General features: G+C 42.6%; 1 protein-coding gene across 1 annotated transcript in view; it reads right to left on the bottom strand.

Moving 5' to 3' along the window:
- LOC140379318 (laminin subunit beta-1-like) overlaps window positions 1-15,293 on the bottom strand; it is a gene marked incomplete at its 3' end in the record, with an annotated part of 44,898 nt that extends 29,605 nt beyond the window's left edge. Inside the window, exons 1-8 of the mRNA XM_072464179.1 lie at window positions 15,093-15,293; window positions 14,351-14,471; window positions 10,660-10,848; window positions 8,197-8,370; window positions 3,067-3,179; window positions 2,180-2,259; window positions 291-426; window positions 64-222 (exon numbers count right to left, since the gene is read on the bottom strand). Coding sequence (XP_072320280.1) covers window positions 64-222; window positions 291-426; window positions 2,180-2,259; window positions 3,067-3,179; window positions 8,197-8,370; window positions 10,660-10,848; window positions 14,351-14,471; window positions 15,093-15,188 — 1,068 coding nt within the window. The remainder of the gene's footprint in view (window positions 1-63; window positions 223-290; window positions 427-2,179; window positions 2,260-3,066; window positions 3,180-8,196; window positions 8,371-10,659; window positions 10,849-14,350; window positions 14,472-15,092) is intronic.
- Window positions 15,294-19,038: the final 3,745 nt, after the last annotated feature.

The following is a 19,038-nucleotide window of genomic DNA, read 5'->3' as shown; positions in this document are numbered from 1 at the left end:
CGGAGAACAGAGGAACCGGAGAACAGAGGAACAGGAGAACAGAGGAACCAAAGATGGTTTTACCTGGGACTCGTAGCGCAGCAGCAGGTCGTATTCCATGGAGAAAGGGATGTTTTCGATGGTGAACTCCAGTGTACTGCTCAAAGGCACACGGGCAAAACCCAGGCCAGTCCACGAGGACGGACGACCGGGCTGGTGCTCCCTCACTTCAACTGAGCAGTCCTGAAGAGAGAGAGAGTGAGGAAGGGCATCTGACGCTCAGAAAGACGGGAGGGCATCTGGGTCAGTACCTGTCCGAGTTTGGCAAGTTCGGCCTCGTACAGAAGATGATCCAGAGCCATGAAGAAGAACCCAGACTCCACCTGAGAACACTGACGCCCGCCCATGTGACCACGGCAACGACACTGCCCACTGTCAGCTGAACACCTGCAGGGACAGACAGGAAGAGGGTTCATGCTGAACGCCTGCAGGGACATACAATAAGAGGGTTCATGCTGAACACCTGCAGGGTCATACCGGAAGATGGTTCATGCTGAACCCCTGCAGGGACATACAGGAAAAGGGTTCATGTTGAACACCTGCAGGGACATACAGGAAAAGGGTTCATGCTGAACACCTGCAGGGACATACAGGAAAAGGGTTCATGTTGAACACCTGCAGGGACATACAGGAAAAGGGTTCATGCTGAACACCTGCAGGGACATACAGGAAAAGGGTTCATGCTGAACACCTGCAGGGTCATACAGGAAGAGGGTTCATGCTGAACACCTGCAGGGACATACAGGAAAAGGGTTCATGCTGAACACCTGCAGGGACATACAGGAAAAGGGTTCATGCTGAACCCCTGCAGGGACATACAGGAAGATGGTTCATGCTGAACCCCTGCAGGGTCATACAGGAAAAGGGTTCATGCTGAAAACCTGCAGGGACATACAGGAAGAGGGTTCATGCTGAACACCTGCAGGGACATACAGGAAGAGGGTTCATGCTGAACACCTGCAGGGACATACAGGAAAAGGGTTCATGCTGAAAACCTGCAGGGTCATACAGGAAAAGGGTTCATGCTGAACACCTGCAGGGACATACAGGAAAAGGGTTCATGCTGAACACCTGCAGGGACATACAGGAAGAGGGTTCATGCTGACACCTGCAGGGTCATACAGGAAAAGGGTTCATGCTGAACACCTGCAGGGTCATACAGGAAAAGGGTTCATGCTGAACACCTGCAGGGTCATACAGGAAGAGGGTTCATGCTGAACACCTGCAGGGTCATACAATAAGAGGGTTCATGCTGAACACCTGCAGGGTCATACAGGAAAAGGGTTCATGCTGAACACCTGCAGGGTCATACAGGAAAAGGGTTCATGCTGAACACCTGCAGGGACATACAGGAAGAGGGTTCATGCTGACACCTGCAGGGTCATACAGGAAAAGGGTTCATGCTGACACCTGCAGGGACATACAGGAAGAGGGTTCATGCTGAACACCTGCAGGGTCATACAGGAAAAGGGTTCATGCTGAACACCTGCAGGGTCATACAGGAAAAGGGTTCATGCTGAACACCTGCAGGGACATACAGGAAGAGGGTTCATGCTGACACCTGCAGGGTCATACAGGAAAAGGGTTCATGCTGAACACCTGCAGGGTCATACAGGAAAAGGGTTCATGCTGAACACCTGCAGGGTCATACAGGAAAAGGAGAAATGTCCGCTGACCAGCTGCAGGATCACATCAAATCATACATTTGCAAAGTGTAACAAAGTCCGGCCTATTTGTTTATTGTCCTTTACTGGACACCATATTGTAATGACATCATTTTATATGTACTTTATGAAACGGAGCCATTACATAACTACCATGAAATGTGTATGAGAGATGGAAGGACATTCAGCAAACTGCCAGAGCCGTGTCACAGATGGAGAAAAGGTCATTTATGGAGGAGATTCAGAAGTGTTTTTGAGGCTCGGAGGGAGAGGACTTTCTAACCAGGACTCATCAAACTGAATGAAGCTAAATGTGCTCCAGCTGAGTTTGTGACGAGGGAGAGAGTGAGAGGTTTAAGGGTTAAATGTAGAATGTGTCCTTTAACCACAGACTTCACAGTTTAAAAAGCCAAAAAACACAATCTCAGCTGCAAAGATGTGTTTTATGTTTTAATGACAGTTCAGTTGTGACTCACAGATTGTCCAGTGCTCCTCCGATGTCGCAGTCACAGCCCCTGCAGCCGTTCAGGTCGTGACTCAGTGCCCAGTGTTCAGGCTGAAAGAAAACAACAAAAAGGTGAACCCTACAGGCGTTCAGACTAAACACAGACCCAGGACAACAAACGCCACACACATGACACTTTTCACAGGAAAGTAAGGATCAGAGGAGATAAAGAGGTTTATAAGAGTTTATAACAGCTGAATGAGGAGACCTTGCAGCTGATTTTCACTGATTCACAATCCAGTAAAACACATTCACTGTCACTCACAAACACTTTCGGTCCTTTTGCTCCATTTATTGTAAATGGTGCATTTGGAATCAGTTTTTTAAATGTTCCGTTTCCAGGTTTGGGTTTTGTCCACAAATCTGGATCTAAGAAGTAAAACATGTCTTTAGAGCCAGAGTGAGAGCAGAACAAGTGTCACGTATCCACAGGAGCAGAGTCGTCCGCAACAGGCCTCAGGCGCCTTGACACGGCGGAGCCTCTAAAGATAGACTTAACCAGAGCAGGAAACTCCAAATATAGACTTTACCCAGGAACTAAACTCCAAATATAGACATAAACCTGATCAGGAGCCGCTGGTCTGTGCTGAGGCTGAGAGCAGCTGTCAGAGTTCAACTGTAAAAATAGAAGCGCCTTCATTCTGTGGAGCAGAGGAAGAGTTTGATCCTGGTGTACATTTGACATGATTTGCACTTACCTTTGCTCATTTAAAATGTTCTGTTTTGACTCGTGCTAATTACCGGTGTTACACTTTAACCTTAACATTTGAAACAATTCATCTGGTTTGTTGAATGTCATTGCTGTGTCCAAATAAATGTTAACATATCTAACAAACATTTGTAAACTGTAGCACTGACCAGACACTGGTCGCAGCTACGCCCTGTCACCAGCCGTTTGCAGACGCAGTCCCCGCTGACCGGGTCGCACTGAGCACGCCCAGAAACGCTGCCTCGGGCGTCGCACCTACAGGCTGCAGGAGCAGAGGGTTAATCCACAGTAAAACACTGTTATTCCACAGTAAAACGCTCTTATACCACAATAAAACACTGTTATTCCACAATAAAACACTGTTATTCCACAGTAAAACACTGTTATTCCACATTAAAACACTGTTATTCCACAATAAAACACTGTTATTCCACAATAAAACACTGTTATTCCACAGTAAAACACTGTTATTCCACATTAAAACACTGTTATTCCACAATAAAACACTGTTATTCCACAATAAAACACTGTTATTCCACAGTAAAACACTGTTATTCCACATTAAAACACTGTTATTCCACAATAAAACACTGTTAATCCACAGTAAAACACTGTTATTCCACAGTAAAACGCTCTTATACCACAATAAAACACTGTTATTCCACAATAAAACACTGTTATTCCACAGTAAAACACTGTTATTCCACAATAAAACACTGTTATTCCACAATAAAACACTGTTATTCCACAGTAAAACACTGTTATTCCACAATAAAACACTGTTATTCCACAGTAAAACACTGTTATTCCACAGTAAAACGCTCTTATACCACAATAAAACACTGTTATTCCACAATAAAACACTGTTATTCCACAGTAAAACACTGTTATTCCACATTAAAACACTGTTATTCCACAATAAAACACTGTTATTCCACAGTAAAACACTGTTATTCCACAGTAAAACGCTCTTATACCACAATAAAACACTGTTATTCCACAGTAAAACACTGTTATTCCACAGTAAAACGCTCTTATACCACAATAAAACACTGTTATTCCACAATAAAACACTGTTATTCCACAGTAAAACACTGTTATTCCACATTAAAACACTGTTATTCCACAATAAAACACTGTTATTCCACAATAAAACACTGTTATTCCACAGTAAAACACTGTTATTCCACATTAAAACACTGTTATTCCACAATAAAACACTGTTATTCCACAATAAAACACTGTTATTCCACAGTAAAACACTGTTATTCCACATTAAAACACTGTTATTCCACAATAAAACACTGTTAATCCACAGTAAAACACTGTTATTCCACAGTAAAACGCTCTTATACCACAATAAAACACTGTTATTCCACAATAAAACACTGTTATTCCACAATAAAACACTGTTATTCCACAGTAAAACACTGTTATTCCACAGTAAAACGCTCTTATACCACAATAAAACACTGTTATTCCACAATAAAACACTGTTATTCCACAGTAAAACACTGTTATTCCACAATAAAACACTGTTATTCCACAATAAAACACTGTTATTCCACAGTAAAACACTGTTATTCCACAATAAAACACTGTTATTCCACAGTAAAACACTGTTATTCCACAGTAAAACGCTCTTATACCACAATAAAACACTGTTATTCCACAATAAAACACTGTTATTCCACAGTAAAACACTGTTATTCCACATTAAAACACTGTTATTCCACAATAAAACACTGTTATTCCACAGTAAAACACTGTTATTCCACAGTAAAACGCTCTTATACCACAATAAAACACTGTTATTCCACAGTAAAACACTGTTATTCCACAGTAAAACGCTCTTATACCACAATAAAACACTGTTATTCCACAATAAAACACTGTTATTCCACAGTAAAACACTGTTATTCCACATTAAAACACTGTTATTCCACAATAAAACACTGTTATTCCACAGTAAAACACTGTTATTCCACAGTAAAACACTGTTATTCCACAATAAAACACTGTTATTCCACAGTAAAACACTGTTATTCCACAGTAAAACGCTCTTATACCACAATAAAACACTGTTATTCCACAATAAAACACTGTTATTCCACAGTAAAACACTGTTATTCCACAGTAAAACACTGTTATTCCACAATAAAACACTGTTATTCCACAGTAAAACACTGTTATTCCACAGTAAAACGCTCTTATACCACAATAAAACACTGTTATTCCACAATAAAACACTGTTATTCCACAGTAAAACACTGTTATTCCACAGTAAAACGCTCTTATACCACAATAAAACACTGTTATTCCACAATAAAACACTGTTATTCCACATTAAAACACTGTTATTCCACAAAAAACACTGTTATTCCACAGTAAAACACTGTTATTCCACAGTAAAACGCTCTTATACCACAATAAAACACTGTTATTCCACAATAAAACACTGTTATTCCACAGTAAAACACTGTTATTCCACAATAAAACACTGTTATTCCACAATAAAACACTGTTATTCCACAGTAAAACACTGTTACTCCACATTAAAACACTGTTATTCCACAATAAAACACTGTTATTCCACAATAAAACACTGTTACTCCACAATAAAACACTGTTACTCCACAATAAAACACTGTTATTCCACAGTAAAACACTGTTATTCCACAGTAAAACGCTCTTATACCACAATAAAACACTGTTATTCCACAATAAAACACTGTTACTCCACAATAAAACACTGTTATTCCACAATAAAACAGTTATTCCACAATAAAACACTGTTATTCAACAGTTAAATGCTGTTATTTCACAATAAAACACTGTTATTCCACAATAAAACAGTTATTCCACAATAAAACACTGTTATTCAACAGTTAAATGCTGTTATTTCACATTAAAACGCTCTTATTCCACAATAAAACGCTGGTATTCCACAATAAAACTCTGTTATTCCACATTAAAACAATGTTATTCCACAATAAAACACTGTTATTCCAAAATAAAACACTGTTATTCCACATAAAAACGCTCTTATTCCACAATAAAACGCTGGTATTCCACAATAAAACAGTTATTCCACAATAAAACACTGTTATTCAACAGTTAAATGCTGTTATTTCACATTAAAACGCTCTTATTCCACAATAAAACGCTGGTATTCCACAATAAAACTCTGTTATTCCACATTAAAACAATGTTATTCCACAATAAAACACTGTTATTCCAAAATAAAACACTGTTATTCCACATAAAAACGCTCTTATTCCACAATAAAACGCTGGTATTCCACAATAAAACACTGTTATTTCACAATAAAACGCTGGTATTCCACAATAAAACACTGTCCACAGTTAAATGCTGCTATTTCACAATAAAATGATGTTATTCCACAGTTAAGCACTGTTATTTCACAATAAAATGCTGTTATTCCACAGTTAAGCACTGTTATTTCACAATAAAACACAATTATTCCACAGTTAACTATTGTTATTTCACGATAAAACACTGTTATTCCAAAATAAAACACTGTTATTCCAAAATAAAACTCTGTTCTTCCACAATAAAACACTGTTATTCCACACTAAAACTTTGTTCTTCCACAATAAAACTCCGTTCTTCCACAATAAAACTCTGTTCTTCCACAATAAAACTCTGTTCTTCCACAATAAAACTCTGTTCTTCCACAATAAAACTCCGTTCTTCCACAATAAAACTCTGTTCTTCCACAATAAAACTCCGTTCTTCCACAATAAAACTCTGTTCTTCCACAATAAAACTCTGTTATTCCACAATAAAACACTGTTATTCCACAATAAAACACTGTTATTCCACAGTAAAACACTGTTATTCCACAATAAAACACTGTTATTCCACAATAAAACACTGTTATTCCACAATAAAACACTGTGATTCCACAATAAAACACTGTTATTCCACAATAAAACTCTGTTCTTCCACAATAAAACTCTGTTATTCCACAATAAAACACTGTTATTCCACAATAAAACACTGTTATTCCACAGTAAAACACTGTTATTCCACAATAAAACACTGTTATTCCACAATAAAACACTGTTATTCCACAATAAAACACTGTGATTCCACAATAAAACACTGTTATTCCACAGTAAAACACTGTTATTCCACAATAAAACACTGTTACTCCACAACAAAACACTGTTATTCCACATTAAAACACTGTTATTCCACAATAAAACACTGTTACTCCACATTAAAACACTGTTATTCCACAGTAAAACACTGTTATTCCACAATAAAACACTGTTATTCCACAGTGAAACACTGTTATTCCACAATAAAACACTGTTATTCCACAATAAAACGCTGTTATTCCACATTAAAACGCTGGTATTCCACAATAAAACACTGTTATTCCACAATAAAACACTGTTATTCCACAGTGAAACACTGTTATTCCACAATAAAACACTGTTATTCCACAGTGAAACACTGTTATTCCAAAATAAAACACTGTTATTCCACAATAAAACGCTGTTATTCCACATTAAAACGCTGGTATTCCACAATAAAACACTGTTATTCAACAGTTAAATGCTGTTATTTCACATTAAAACGCTCTTATTCCACAATAAAACGCTGGTATTCCACAATAAAACTCTGTTATTCCACATTAAAACAATGTTATTCCACAATAAAACACTGTTATTCCAAAATAAAACACTGTTATTCCACATTAAAACGCTCTTATTCCACAATAAAACGCTGGTATTCCACAATAAAACGCTGTTATTCCTCAATAAAATGCTGTTATTCCACAGTTAAACACTGTTATTTCACAATAAAACGCTGGTATTCCACAATAAAACACTGTCCACAGTTAAATGCTGCTATTTCACAATAGAATGATGTTATTCCACAGTTAAGCACTGTTATTTCACAATAAAATGCTGTTATTCCACAGTTAAACACTGTTATTTCACAATAAAACGCTGGTATTCCACAATAAAACACTGTCCACAGTTAAATGCTGCTATTTCACAATAGAATGATGTTATTCCACAGTTAAGCACTGTTATTTCACAATAAAATGCTGTTATTCCACAGTTAAGCACTGTTATTTCACAATAAAACACAATTATTCCACAGTTAACTATTGTTATTTCACGATAAAACACTGTTATTCCAAAATAAAACTCTGTTCTTCCACAATAAAACACTGTTATTCCACAATAAAACTCCGTTCTTCCACAATAAAACTCTGTTCTTCCACAGAGGTTACTCACGCGTGCAGCCGTCCGGATTGTCCGCGCTCAGGCCGTAGAATCCGGCTTTACACTTGTCGCAGCGCGGTCCCTCCACGTGTGTTTTACAGCGACATTGTCCTGCGACCTGGGCCACGCCTGTGTGTCCGTCACACACTCCGCCCTCCAGAGCTCCATCAGGGTCACAGTCACACGCTACAGCCAGAAGAAAGAAGAACACCACCTAAGATGTTACAGCACATGTGGAACACCACCTAAGATGTTACAGCACATGTGGAACACCACCTAAGATGTTACAGCACATGTGGAACACCACCTAAGATGTTACAGCACATGTGGAACACCACCTAAGATGTTACAGCACATGTGGAACACCACCTAAGATGTTACAGCACATGTGGAACACCACCTAAGATGTTACAGCACATGTGGAACACCACCTAAGATGTTACTGCACATGTGGAACACCACCTAAGATGTTACAGCACATGTGGAACACCACCTAAGATGTTACAGCACATGTGGAACACCACCTAAGATGTTACTGCACATGTGGAACACCACCTAAGATGTTACTGCACATGTGGAACACCACCTAAGATGTTACAGCACATGTGGAACACCACCTAAGATGTTACTGCACATGTGGAACACCACCTAAGATGTTACTGCACATGTGGAACACCACCTAAGATGTTACAGCACATGTGGAACACCACCTAAGATGTTACTGCACATGTGGAACACCACCTAAGATGTTACTGCACATGTGGAACACCACCTAAGATGTTACAGCACATGTGGAACACCACCTAAGATGTTACAGCACATGTGGAACACCACCTAAGATGTTACTGCACATGTGGAACACCACCTAAGATGTTACAGCACATGTGGAACACCACCTAAGATGTTACAGCACATGTGGAACACCACCTAAGATGTTACTGCACATGTGGAACACCACCTAAGATGTTACAGCACATGTGGAACACCACCTAAGATGTTACTGCACATGTGGAACACCACCTAAGATGTTACTGCACATGTGGAACACCACCTAAGATGTTACAGCACATGTGGAACACCACCTAAGATGTTACTGCACATGTGGAACACCACCTAAGATGTTACTGCACATGTGGAACACCACCTAAGATGTTACAGCACATGTGGAACACCACCTAAGATGTTACAGCACATGTGGAACACCACCTAAGATGTTACAGCACATGTGGAACACCACCTAAGATGTTACTGCACATGTGGAACACCACCTAAGATGTTACAGCACATGTGGAACACCACCTAAGATGTTACAGCACATGTGGAACACCACCTAAGATGTTACAGCACATGTGGAACACCACCTAAGATGTTACTGCACATGTGGAACACCACCTAAGATGTTACAGCACATGTGGAACACCACCTAAGATGTTACTGCACATGTGGAACACCACCTAAGATGTTACTGCACATGTGGAAGACCACCTAAGATGTTACAGCACATGTGGAACACCACCTAAGATGTTACAGCACATGTGGAACACCACCTAAGATGTTACAGCACATGTGGAACACCACCTAAGATGTTACTGCACATGTGGAACACCACCTAAGATGTTACAGCACATGTGGAACACCACCTAAGATGTTACAGCACATGTGGAACACCACCTAAGATGTTACAGCACATGTGGAACACCACCTAAGATGTTACTGCACATGTGGAACACCACCTAAGATGTTACAGCACATGTGGAACACCACCTAAGATGTTACTGCACATGTGGAACACCACCTAAGATGTTACAGCACATGTGGAACACCACCTAAGATGTTACTGCACATGTGGAACACCACCTAAGATGTTACTGTACATGTGGAACACCACCTAAGATGTTACTGCACATGTGGAACACCACCTAAGATGTTACTGCACATGTGGAACACCACCTAAGATGTTACTGCACATGTGGAACACCACCTAAGATGTTACTGCACATGTGGAACACCACCTAAGATGTTACTGCACATGTGGAACACCACCTAAGATGTTACTGCACATGTGGAACACCACCTAAGATGTTACAGCACATGTGGAACACCACCTAAGATGTTACTGCACATGTGGAACACCACCTAAGATGTTACAGCACATGTGGAACACCACCTAAGATGATGTTACTGCACATGTGGAACACCACCTAAGATGTTACTGCACATGTGGAACACCACCTAAGATGTTACTGCACATGTGGAACACCACCTAAGATGTTACTGCACATGTGGAACACCACCTAAGATGTTACTGCACATGTGGAACACCACCTAAGATGTTACTGCACATGTGGAACACCACCTAAGATGTTACTGCACATGTGGAACACCACCTAAGATGTTACTGCACATGTGGAACACCACCTAAGATGTTACAGCACATGTGGAACACCACCTAAGATGATGTTAAGTTAGTCTTACGTCTGCAGACTTGGGGGTCCCTGGGGTCTCTTTGGGGGTCTTTATAGTAGAAGGGTCTGCAGCTCTCACAGTTACGGCCCATAGTGTTGTGCAGACACAGGTCACACACGCCGCCGCTGCTGTTTCCTGTGGCCAAATACACCGCCATGTCGAAGTGACAGCTGGAGGCGTGGCCATGGCACTCGCACTCTGGAACACCACAGGACATTCAGCAAAGACATTTACATGGTCAAAAGTGTCAGAGCTCGTGCAGCTGTCGTCGCTCAAACTCCGCCCACATGTGAAGTGTCATAATGAAACTTTATTCAGAGATTGTAGATGATTGTTTTTGCAGAAGAACAACATTCACGAGATTTATCCAGCTCCAGATTGACGGACAAATGAATGAATAAAACTAATTAACTGCAGTGAATCCAGACTCATCATAAAGAGTCATAACTGTATCAGGAGCAGTGCCAAAAGGCCATTTTAGATCATCTTCCACGACTAAAGAACAGGCAGATTATTTGTCATTGTCAATATGAGAGAGATGAAGTCATATTGAGAGGTGTGTGTTTGTGTAAAGGTGTGTCTCACTCTGGCACAGGTAAAGGTGTGTCTCACTCTGACACAGGTAAAGGTGTGTCTCGCTCTGGCACAGGTAAAGGTGTGTCTCACTCTGGCACAGGTAAAGGTGTGTCTCACTCTGGCACAGGTAAAGGTGTGTCTCACTCTGACACAGGTAAAGGTGTGTCTCGCTCTGGCACAGGTAAAGGTGTGTCTCACTCTGGCACAGGTAAAGGTGTGTCTCACTCTGGCACAGGTAAAGGTGTGTCTCACTCTGGCACAGGTAAAGGTGTGTCTCACTCTGACACAGGTAAAGGTGTGTCTCACTCTGGCACAGGTAAAGGTGTGTCTCACTCTGACACAGGTAAAGGTGTGTCTCACTCTGGCACAGGTAAAGGTGTGTCTCACTCTGGCACAGGTAAAGGTGTGTCTCACTCTGACACAGGTAAAGGAGTGTCTCACTCTGGCACAGGTAAAGGTGTGTCTCACTCTGGCACAGGTAAAGGTGTGTCTCACTCTGACACAGGTAAAGGTGTGTCTCACTCTGGCACAGGTAAAGGTGTGTCTCACTCTGACACAGGTAAAGGTGTGTCTCACTCTGGCACAGGTAAAGGTGTGTCTCACTCTGGCACAGGTAAAGGAGTGTCTCACTCTGGCACAGGTAAAGGAGTGTCTCACTCTGGCACAGGTAAAGGTGTGTCTCACTCTGGCACAGGTAAAGGTGTGTCTCACTCTGACACAGGTAAAGGTGTGTCTCACTCTGGCACAGGTAAAGGTGTGTCTCACTCTGACACAGGTAAAGGTGTGTCTCACTCTGGCACAGGTAAAGGTGTGTCTCACTCTGGCACAGGTAAAGGTGTGTCTCACTCTGACACAGGTAAAGGCGTGTCTCACTCTGGCACAGGTAAAGGTGTGTCTCACTCTGACACAGGTAAAGGTGTGTCTCACTCTGACACAGGTAAAGGTGTGTCTCACTCTGGCACAGGTAAAGGTGTGTCTCACTCTGACACAGGTAAAGGTGTGTCTCGCTCTGGCACAGGTAAAGGTGTGTCTCACTCTGACACAGGTAAAGGTGTGTCTCACTCTGGCACAGGTAAAGGTGTGTCTCACTCTGACACAGGTAAAGGTGTGTCTCACTCTGACACAGGTAAAGGTGTGTCTCACTCTGACACAGGTAAAGGTGTGTCTCACTCTGACACAGGTAAAGGTGTGTCTCACTCTGACACAGGTAAAGGTGTGTCTCACTCTGGCACAGGTAAAGGTGTGTCTCACTCTGACACAGGTAAAGGTGTGTCTCACTCTGACACAGGTAAAGGTGTGTCTCACTCTGGCACAGGTAAAGGTGTGTCTCACTCTGGCACAGGTAAAGGTGTGTCTCACTCTGGCACAGGTAAAGGTGTGTCTCACTCTGACACAGGTAAAGGTGTGTCTCACTCTGACACAGGTAAAGGTGTGTCTCACTCTGGCACAGGTAAAGGTGTGTCTCACTCTGGCACAGGTAAAGGTGTGTCTCACTCTGACACAGGTAAAGGTGTGTCTCGCTCTGGCACAGGTAAAGGTGTGTCTCACTCTGGCACAGGTAAAGGTGTGTCTCACTCTGGCACAGGTAAAGGAGTGTCTCACTCTGGCACAGGTAAAGGTGTGTCTCACTCTGGCACAGGTAAAGGTGTGTCTCACTCTGACACAGGTAAAGGTGTGTCTCACTCTGGCACAGGTAAAGGTGTGTCTCACTCTGACACAGGTAAAGGTGTGTCTCACTCTGGCACAGGTAAAGGTGTGTCTCACTCTGGCACAGGTAAAGGTGTGTCTCACTCTGACACAGGTAAAGGTGTGTCTCACTCTGACACAGGTAAAGGAGTGTCTCACTCTGGCACAGGTAAAGGTGTGTCTCACTCTGGCACAGGTAAAGGTGTGTCTCACTCTGACACAGGTAAAGGTGTGTCTCACTCTGGCACAGGTAAAGGTGTGTCTCACTCTGACACAGGTAAAGGTGTGTCTCACTCTGGCACAGGTAAAGGTGTGTCTCACTCTGACACAGGTAAAGGTGTGTCTCACTCTGACACAGGTAAAGGTGTGTCTCACTCTGGCACAGGTAAAGGTGTGTCTCACTCTGACACAGGTAAAGGTGTGTCTCACTCTGGCACAGGTAAAGGTGTGTCTCACTCTGGCACAGGTAAAGGTGTGTCTCACTCTGGCACAGGTAAAGGTGTGTCTCACTCTGACACAGGTAAAGGTGTGTCTCACTCTGACACAGGTAAAGGTGTGTCTCACTCTGGCACAGGTAAAGGTGTGTCTCACTCTGGCACAGGTAAAGGTGTGTCTCACTCTGGCACAGGTAAAGGTGTGTCTCACTCTGACACAGGTAAAGGTGTGTCTCACTCTGGCACAGGTAAAGGTGTGTCTCACTCTGGCACAGGTAAAGGTGTGTCTCACTCTGGCACAGGTAAAGGTGTGTCTCACTCTGGCACAGGTAAAGGTGTGTCTCACTCTGGCACAGGTAAAGGTGTGTCTCACTCTGGCACAGGTAAAGGTGTGTCTCACTCTGGCACAGGTAAAGGTGTGTCTCACTCTGGCACAGGTAAAGGTGTGTCTCACTCTGGCACAGGTAAAGGTGTGTCTCACTCTGGCACAGATAAAGGTGTGTCTCACTCTGACACAGGTAAAGGTGTGTCTCACTCTGGCACAGGTAAAGGTGTGTCTCACTCTGACACAGGTAAAGGTGTGTCTCACTCTGACACAGGTAAAGGTGTGTCTCACTCTGGCACAGGTAAAGGTGTGTCTCACTCTGGCACAGGTAAAGGTGTGTCTCACTCTGGCACAGGTAAAGGTGTGTCTCACTCTGGCACAGGTAAAGGTGTGTCTCACTCTGACACAGGTAAAGGTGTGTCTCACTCTGGCACAGGTAAAGGTGTGTCTCACTCTGGCACAGGTAAAGGTGTGTCTCACTCTGACACAGGTAAAGGTGTGTCTCACTCTGGCACAGGTAAAGGTGTGTCTCACTCTGGCACAGGTAAAGGTGTGTCTCACTCTGACACAGGTAAAGGTGTGTCTCACTCTGGCACAGGTAAAGGTGTGTCTCACTCTGACACAGGTAAAGGTGTGTCTCACTCTGACACAGGTAAAGGTGTGTCTCGGTGTGTCTCACTCTGGCAGGCGTGGCTGTTGTGTCCCTTGGCCGGTCTCCAGGGCAGGTCATTGTAGAAGTCGTCGCACAGTTCACAGTTCAGTCCTTTGGTGTTGTGTTTGCACAAACACCTGCCGTGGACCTGAAACACACAAATGAATGTCCAGATTTGAGTTGGTTCAATTATCAAATCGCAAAGAAAACAATTATTGAGATAACGAACAATCGTGTTTCATCTGTAGTTTAAGCTCCATAAACATCCCTCTGATGGTAAAGCTCCTGGACAAGTTTCAAATCTGCGTTTTGAACTGAACCTTGAAAATGGACATAAAATCATTTCTTGCAGCTTTAATTGACAATGCATTTGGTAAACTTCAGGTATTTGGTATCCTCAGGAGGTGGCTGCGGCGTCCTCGGGAGGTGGCTGCGGCGTCCTCGGGAGGTGGCTGCGGCGTCCTCGGGAGGTGGCTGCGGCGTTCTCGGGAGGTGGCTGCGGCGTCCTCGGGAGGTGGCTGCGGCGTCCTCTGTAGAGCGCTGCGGCGTCCTCTGGAGGGCGCTGCGGCGTCCTCTGGAGGGCGCTGCTGCGCCCTCTGAAGGGCGCTGCGGCGTCCTCTGTAGAGCGCTGCGGCGTCCTCTGGAGGGCGCTGCGGCGTCCTCTGGAGGGCGCTGCGGCGTCCTCTGAAGGGCGCTGCGGTGTTCCCTTTTCATAAACAAGCATGTGTCTGTGCGAAAGGCCGGAGAGACGAGCGGGTGTTAAACTGACCATTCCCTCGATGTCGTCGCCGGCGTCTTGGATGGGCGCGCACTTGGAGGCGTGGCCGTAGCAGAAGCAGTTGCCCCGGACGACCAGCTCGTACATGGCGTAATAATACTTCTCCTTTATCTCTGCCCGTGTGTCCAGAAGATTGTCTCCTAAAGTGTGAAGCTTTGTGAAGTTCACACGGAGGTTTGTGATGCGGAGCTGGTCTGAGGAGGGACACATATATATATTACTACATATATATATTACTACATATATATATTACTACATATATATATTACTACATATATATATTACTACATATATATATTACTACATATATATATTACTACATATATATATTACTACATATATATATATATATATTACTACATATATATATATATATATATATATATATATATATATATTACTACATATATATATATATGTAGTAATATATATATATATATGTGGTAATATATATATGTAGTAATATATATATATATATATATATATATATATATATATATATATATATATATTACTACATATATATGTATTGTATATTATATATTATATATATGTATTACCACATATATATATTACCACATATATATATTACTACATATATATATATATTACTACATATATATATATTACTACATACAAATATTACTACATATATATTACTACATATATATATATATATATATATATATATATATATATATATATATATATATATTACTACATATATTTATTACTACATATATATATGTAGTAATATATATATGTAGTATATATATTATTTAGTCCTGGTTTAGTCCTGGTTTAGACCTGGTTTAGACCTGGTTTAGTCCTCGTTTAGTCCTGGTTTAGACCTGGTTTAGTCCTCGTTTAGTCCTGGTTTAGACCTGGTTTAGTCCTGGTTTAGACCTGGTTTAGACCTGGTTTAGTCCTGGTTTAGTCCTGGTTTAGTCCTGGTTTAGACCTGGTTTAGACCTGGTTTAGTCCTGGTTTAGACCTGGTTTAGACCTGGTTTAGTCCTCGTTTAGTCCTGGTTTAGACCTGGTTTAGTCCTCGTTTAGTCCTGGTTTAGACCTGGTTTAGTCCTGGTTTAGACCTGGTTTAGTCCTGGTTTAGACCTGGTTTAGACCTGGTTTAGTCCTGGTTTAGTCCTGGTTTAGTCCTGGTTTAGTCCTGGTTTAGACCTGGTTTAGACCTGGTTTAGACCTGGTTTAGTCCTGGTTTAGACCTGGTTTAGTCCTGGTTTAGACCTGGTTTAGACCTGGTTTAGTCCTCGTTTAGTCCTGGTTTAGACCTGGTTTAGACCTGGTTTAGTCCTCGTTTAGTCCTGGTTTAGACCTGGTTTAGTCCTGGTTTAGACCTGGTTTAGACCTGGTTTAGTCCTGGTTTAGTCCTGGTTTAGTCCTGGTTTAGACCTGGTTTAGACCTGGTTTAGTCCTGGTTTACTCCTGGTTTAGACCTGGTTTAGACCTGGTTTAGACCTGGTTTAGTCCTGGTTTAGTCCTGGTTTAGACCTGGTTTAGTCCTGGTTTAGTCCTGGTTTAGTCCACGTTTAGACCTGGTTTAGTCCACGTTTAGACCTGGTTTAGACCTGGTTTGGACCTGGTTTAGTCCTGGTTTAGACCTGGTTTAGTCCTGGTTTAGTCCTGGTTTAGACCTGGTTTAGACCTGGTTTAGTCCACGTTTAGACCTGGTTTAGACCTGGTTTGGACCTGGTTTAGTCCTGGTTTAGACCTGGTTTAGTCCTGGTTTAGTCCTGGTTTAGTCCTTGTTTAGTCCTGGTTTAGTCCTGGTTTAGACCTGGTTTAGACCTGGTTTAGACCTGGTTTAGTCCTGGTTTAGTCCTGGTTTAGACCTGGTTTAGACCTGGTTTAGACCTGGTTTAGTCCTGGTTTAGACCTGGTTTAGAACTGGTTTAGACCTGGTTTAGACCTGGTTTAGTCCTGGTTTAGTCCTGGTTTAGTCCTGGTTTAGTCCTGGTTTAGACCTGGTTTAGACCTGGTTTAGACCTGGTTTAGTCCTGGTTTAGTCCTGGTTTAGACCTGGTTTAGTCCTGGTTTAGTCCTGGTTTAGACCTGGTTTAGACCTGGTTTAGTCCTGGTTTAGACCTGGTTTAGACCTGGTTTAGACCTGGTTTAGTCCTGGTTTAGTCCTGGTTTAGACCTGGTTTAGTCCTGGTTTAGTCCTGGTTTAGTCCACGTTTAGACCTGGTTTAGTCCACGTTTAGACCTGGTTTAGACCTGGTTTAGTCCTGGTTTAGTCCTGGTTTAGTCCTGGTTTAGACCTGGTTTAGTCCTGGTTTAGACCTGGTTTAGTCCTGGTTTAGTCCTGGTTTAGTCCTGGTTTAGACCTGGTTTAGTCCTGGTTTAGTCCTGGTTTAGTCCTGTTTTAGTCCTGGTTTAGTCCTGGTTTAGTCCTGGTTTAGTCCTGGTTTAGACCTGGTTTAGACCTGGTTTAGACCTGGTTTAGACCTGGTTTAGTCCTGGTTTAGTCCTGGTTTAGACCTGGTTTAGACCTGGTTTGGACCTGGTTTAGTCCTGGTTTAGTCCTGGTTTAGACCTGGTTTAGTCCTGGTTTAGTCCTGGTTTAGTCCTGGTTTAGACCTGGTTTAGTCCTGGTTTAGACCTGGATTAGTCCTGGTTTAGTCCTGGTTTAATCCTGGTTTAGACCTGGTTTAGTCCTGGTTTAGACCTGGTTTAGTCCTGGTTTAGTCCTGGTTTAGACCTGGTTTAGTCCTGGTTTAGTCCTGGTTTAGTCCTGGTTTAGACCTGGTTTAGACCTGGTTTAGTCCTGGTTTAGTCCTGGTTTAGACCTGTTTTAGTCCTGTTTTAGTCCTGGTTTAGTCCTGGTTTAGTCCTGGTTTAGACCTGGTTTAGACCTGGTTTAGTCCTGGTTTTGACCTGGTTTAGTCCTGGTTTAGTCCTGGTTTAGACCTGGTTTAGTCCTGGTTTAGACCTGGTTTAGACCTGGTTTAGTCCTGGTTTAGACCTGGTTTAGACCTGGTTTAGTCCTGGTTTAGTCCTGGTTTAGACCTGGTTTAGACCTGGTTTAGTCCTGGTTTAGTCCTGGTTTAGACCTGGTTTAGTCCTGGTTTAGTCCTGGTTTAGTCCTGGTTTAGACCTGGTTTAGACCTGGTTTAGTCCTGGTTTAGTCCTGGTTTAGACCTGGTTTAGTCCTGGTTTAATCCTGGTTTAGACCTGGTTTAGGCCTGGTTTAGTCCTTGTTTAGACCTGGTTTAGTCCTGGTTTAGACCTGGTTTAGTCCTGGTTTAGACCTGGTTTAGTCCTGGTTTAGTCCTGGTTTAGTCCTGGTTTAGACCTGGTTTAGACCTGGTTTAGACCTGGTTTAGTCCTGGTTTAGACCTGGTTTAGACCTGGTTTAGTCCTGGTTTAGACCTGGTTTAGACCTGGTTTAGTCCTGGTTTAGTCCTGGTTTAGACCTGGTTTAGACCTGGTTTAGACCTGGTTTAGTCCTGGTTTAGTCCTGGTTTAGTCCTGGTTTAGACCTGGTTTAGTCCTGGTTTAGACCTGGTTTAGTCCTGGTCTAGACCTGGTTTAGACCTGGTTTAGTCCTGGTTTAGACCTGGTTTAGACCTGGTTTAGTCCTGGTTTAGTCCTGGTTTAGACCTGGTTTAGACCTGGTTTAGTCCTGGTTTAGTCCTGGTTTAGTCCTGGTTTAGACCTGGTTTAGACCTGGTTTAGACCTGGTTTAGACCTGGTTTAGTCCTGGTTTAGACCTGGTTTAGACCTGGTTTAGTCCTGGTTTAGACCTGGTTTAGTCCTGGTTTAGACCTGGTTTAGTCCTGGTTTAGACCTGGTTTAGACCTGGTCTAGTCCTGGTTTAGACCTGGTTTAGACCTGGTTTAGACCTGGTTTAGTCCTGGTTTAGACCTGGTTTAGACCTGGTTTAGTCCTGGTTTAGTCCTGGTTTAGACCTGGTT

The sequence above is a fragment of the Eucyclogobius newberryi genome, unplaced genomic scaffold (genome assembly GCF_026437365.1).
Source record: "Eucyclogobius newberryi isolate DKJ021-1_F unplaced genomic scaffold, fEucNew1.0.hap1 SCAF_401, whole genome shotgun sequence".
In the NCBI taxonomy this organism is placed as follows: Eukaryota; Metazoa; Chordata; class Actinopteri; order Gobiiformes; family Gobiidae; genus Eucyclogobius; species Eucyclogobius newberryi.
Note: the sequence above shows the minus strand (reverse complement) of the source record. Positions and strands in the feature narration are given on the sequence as shown.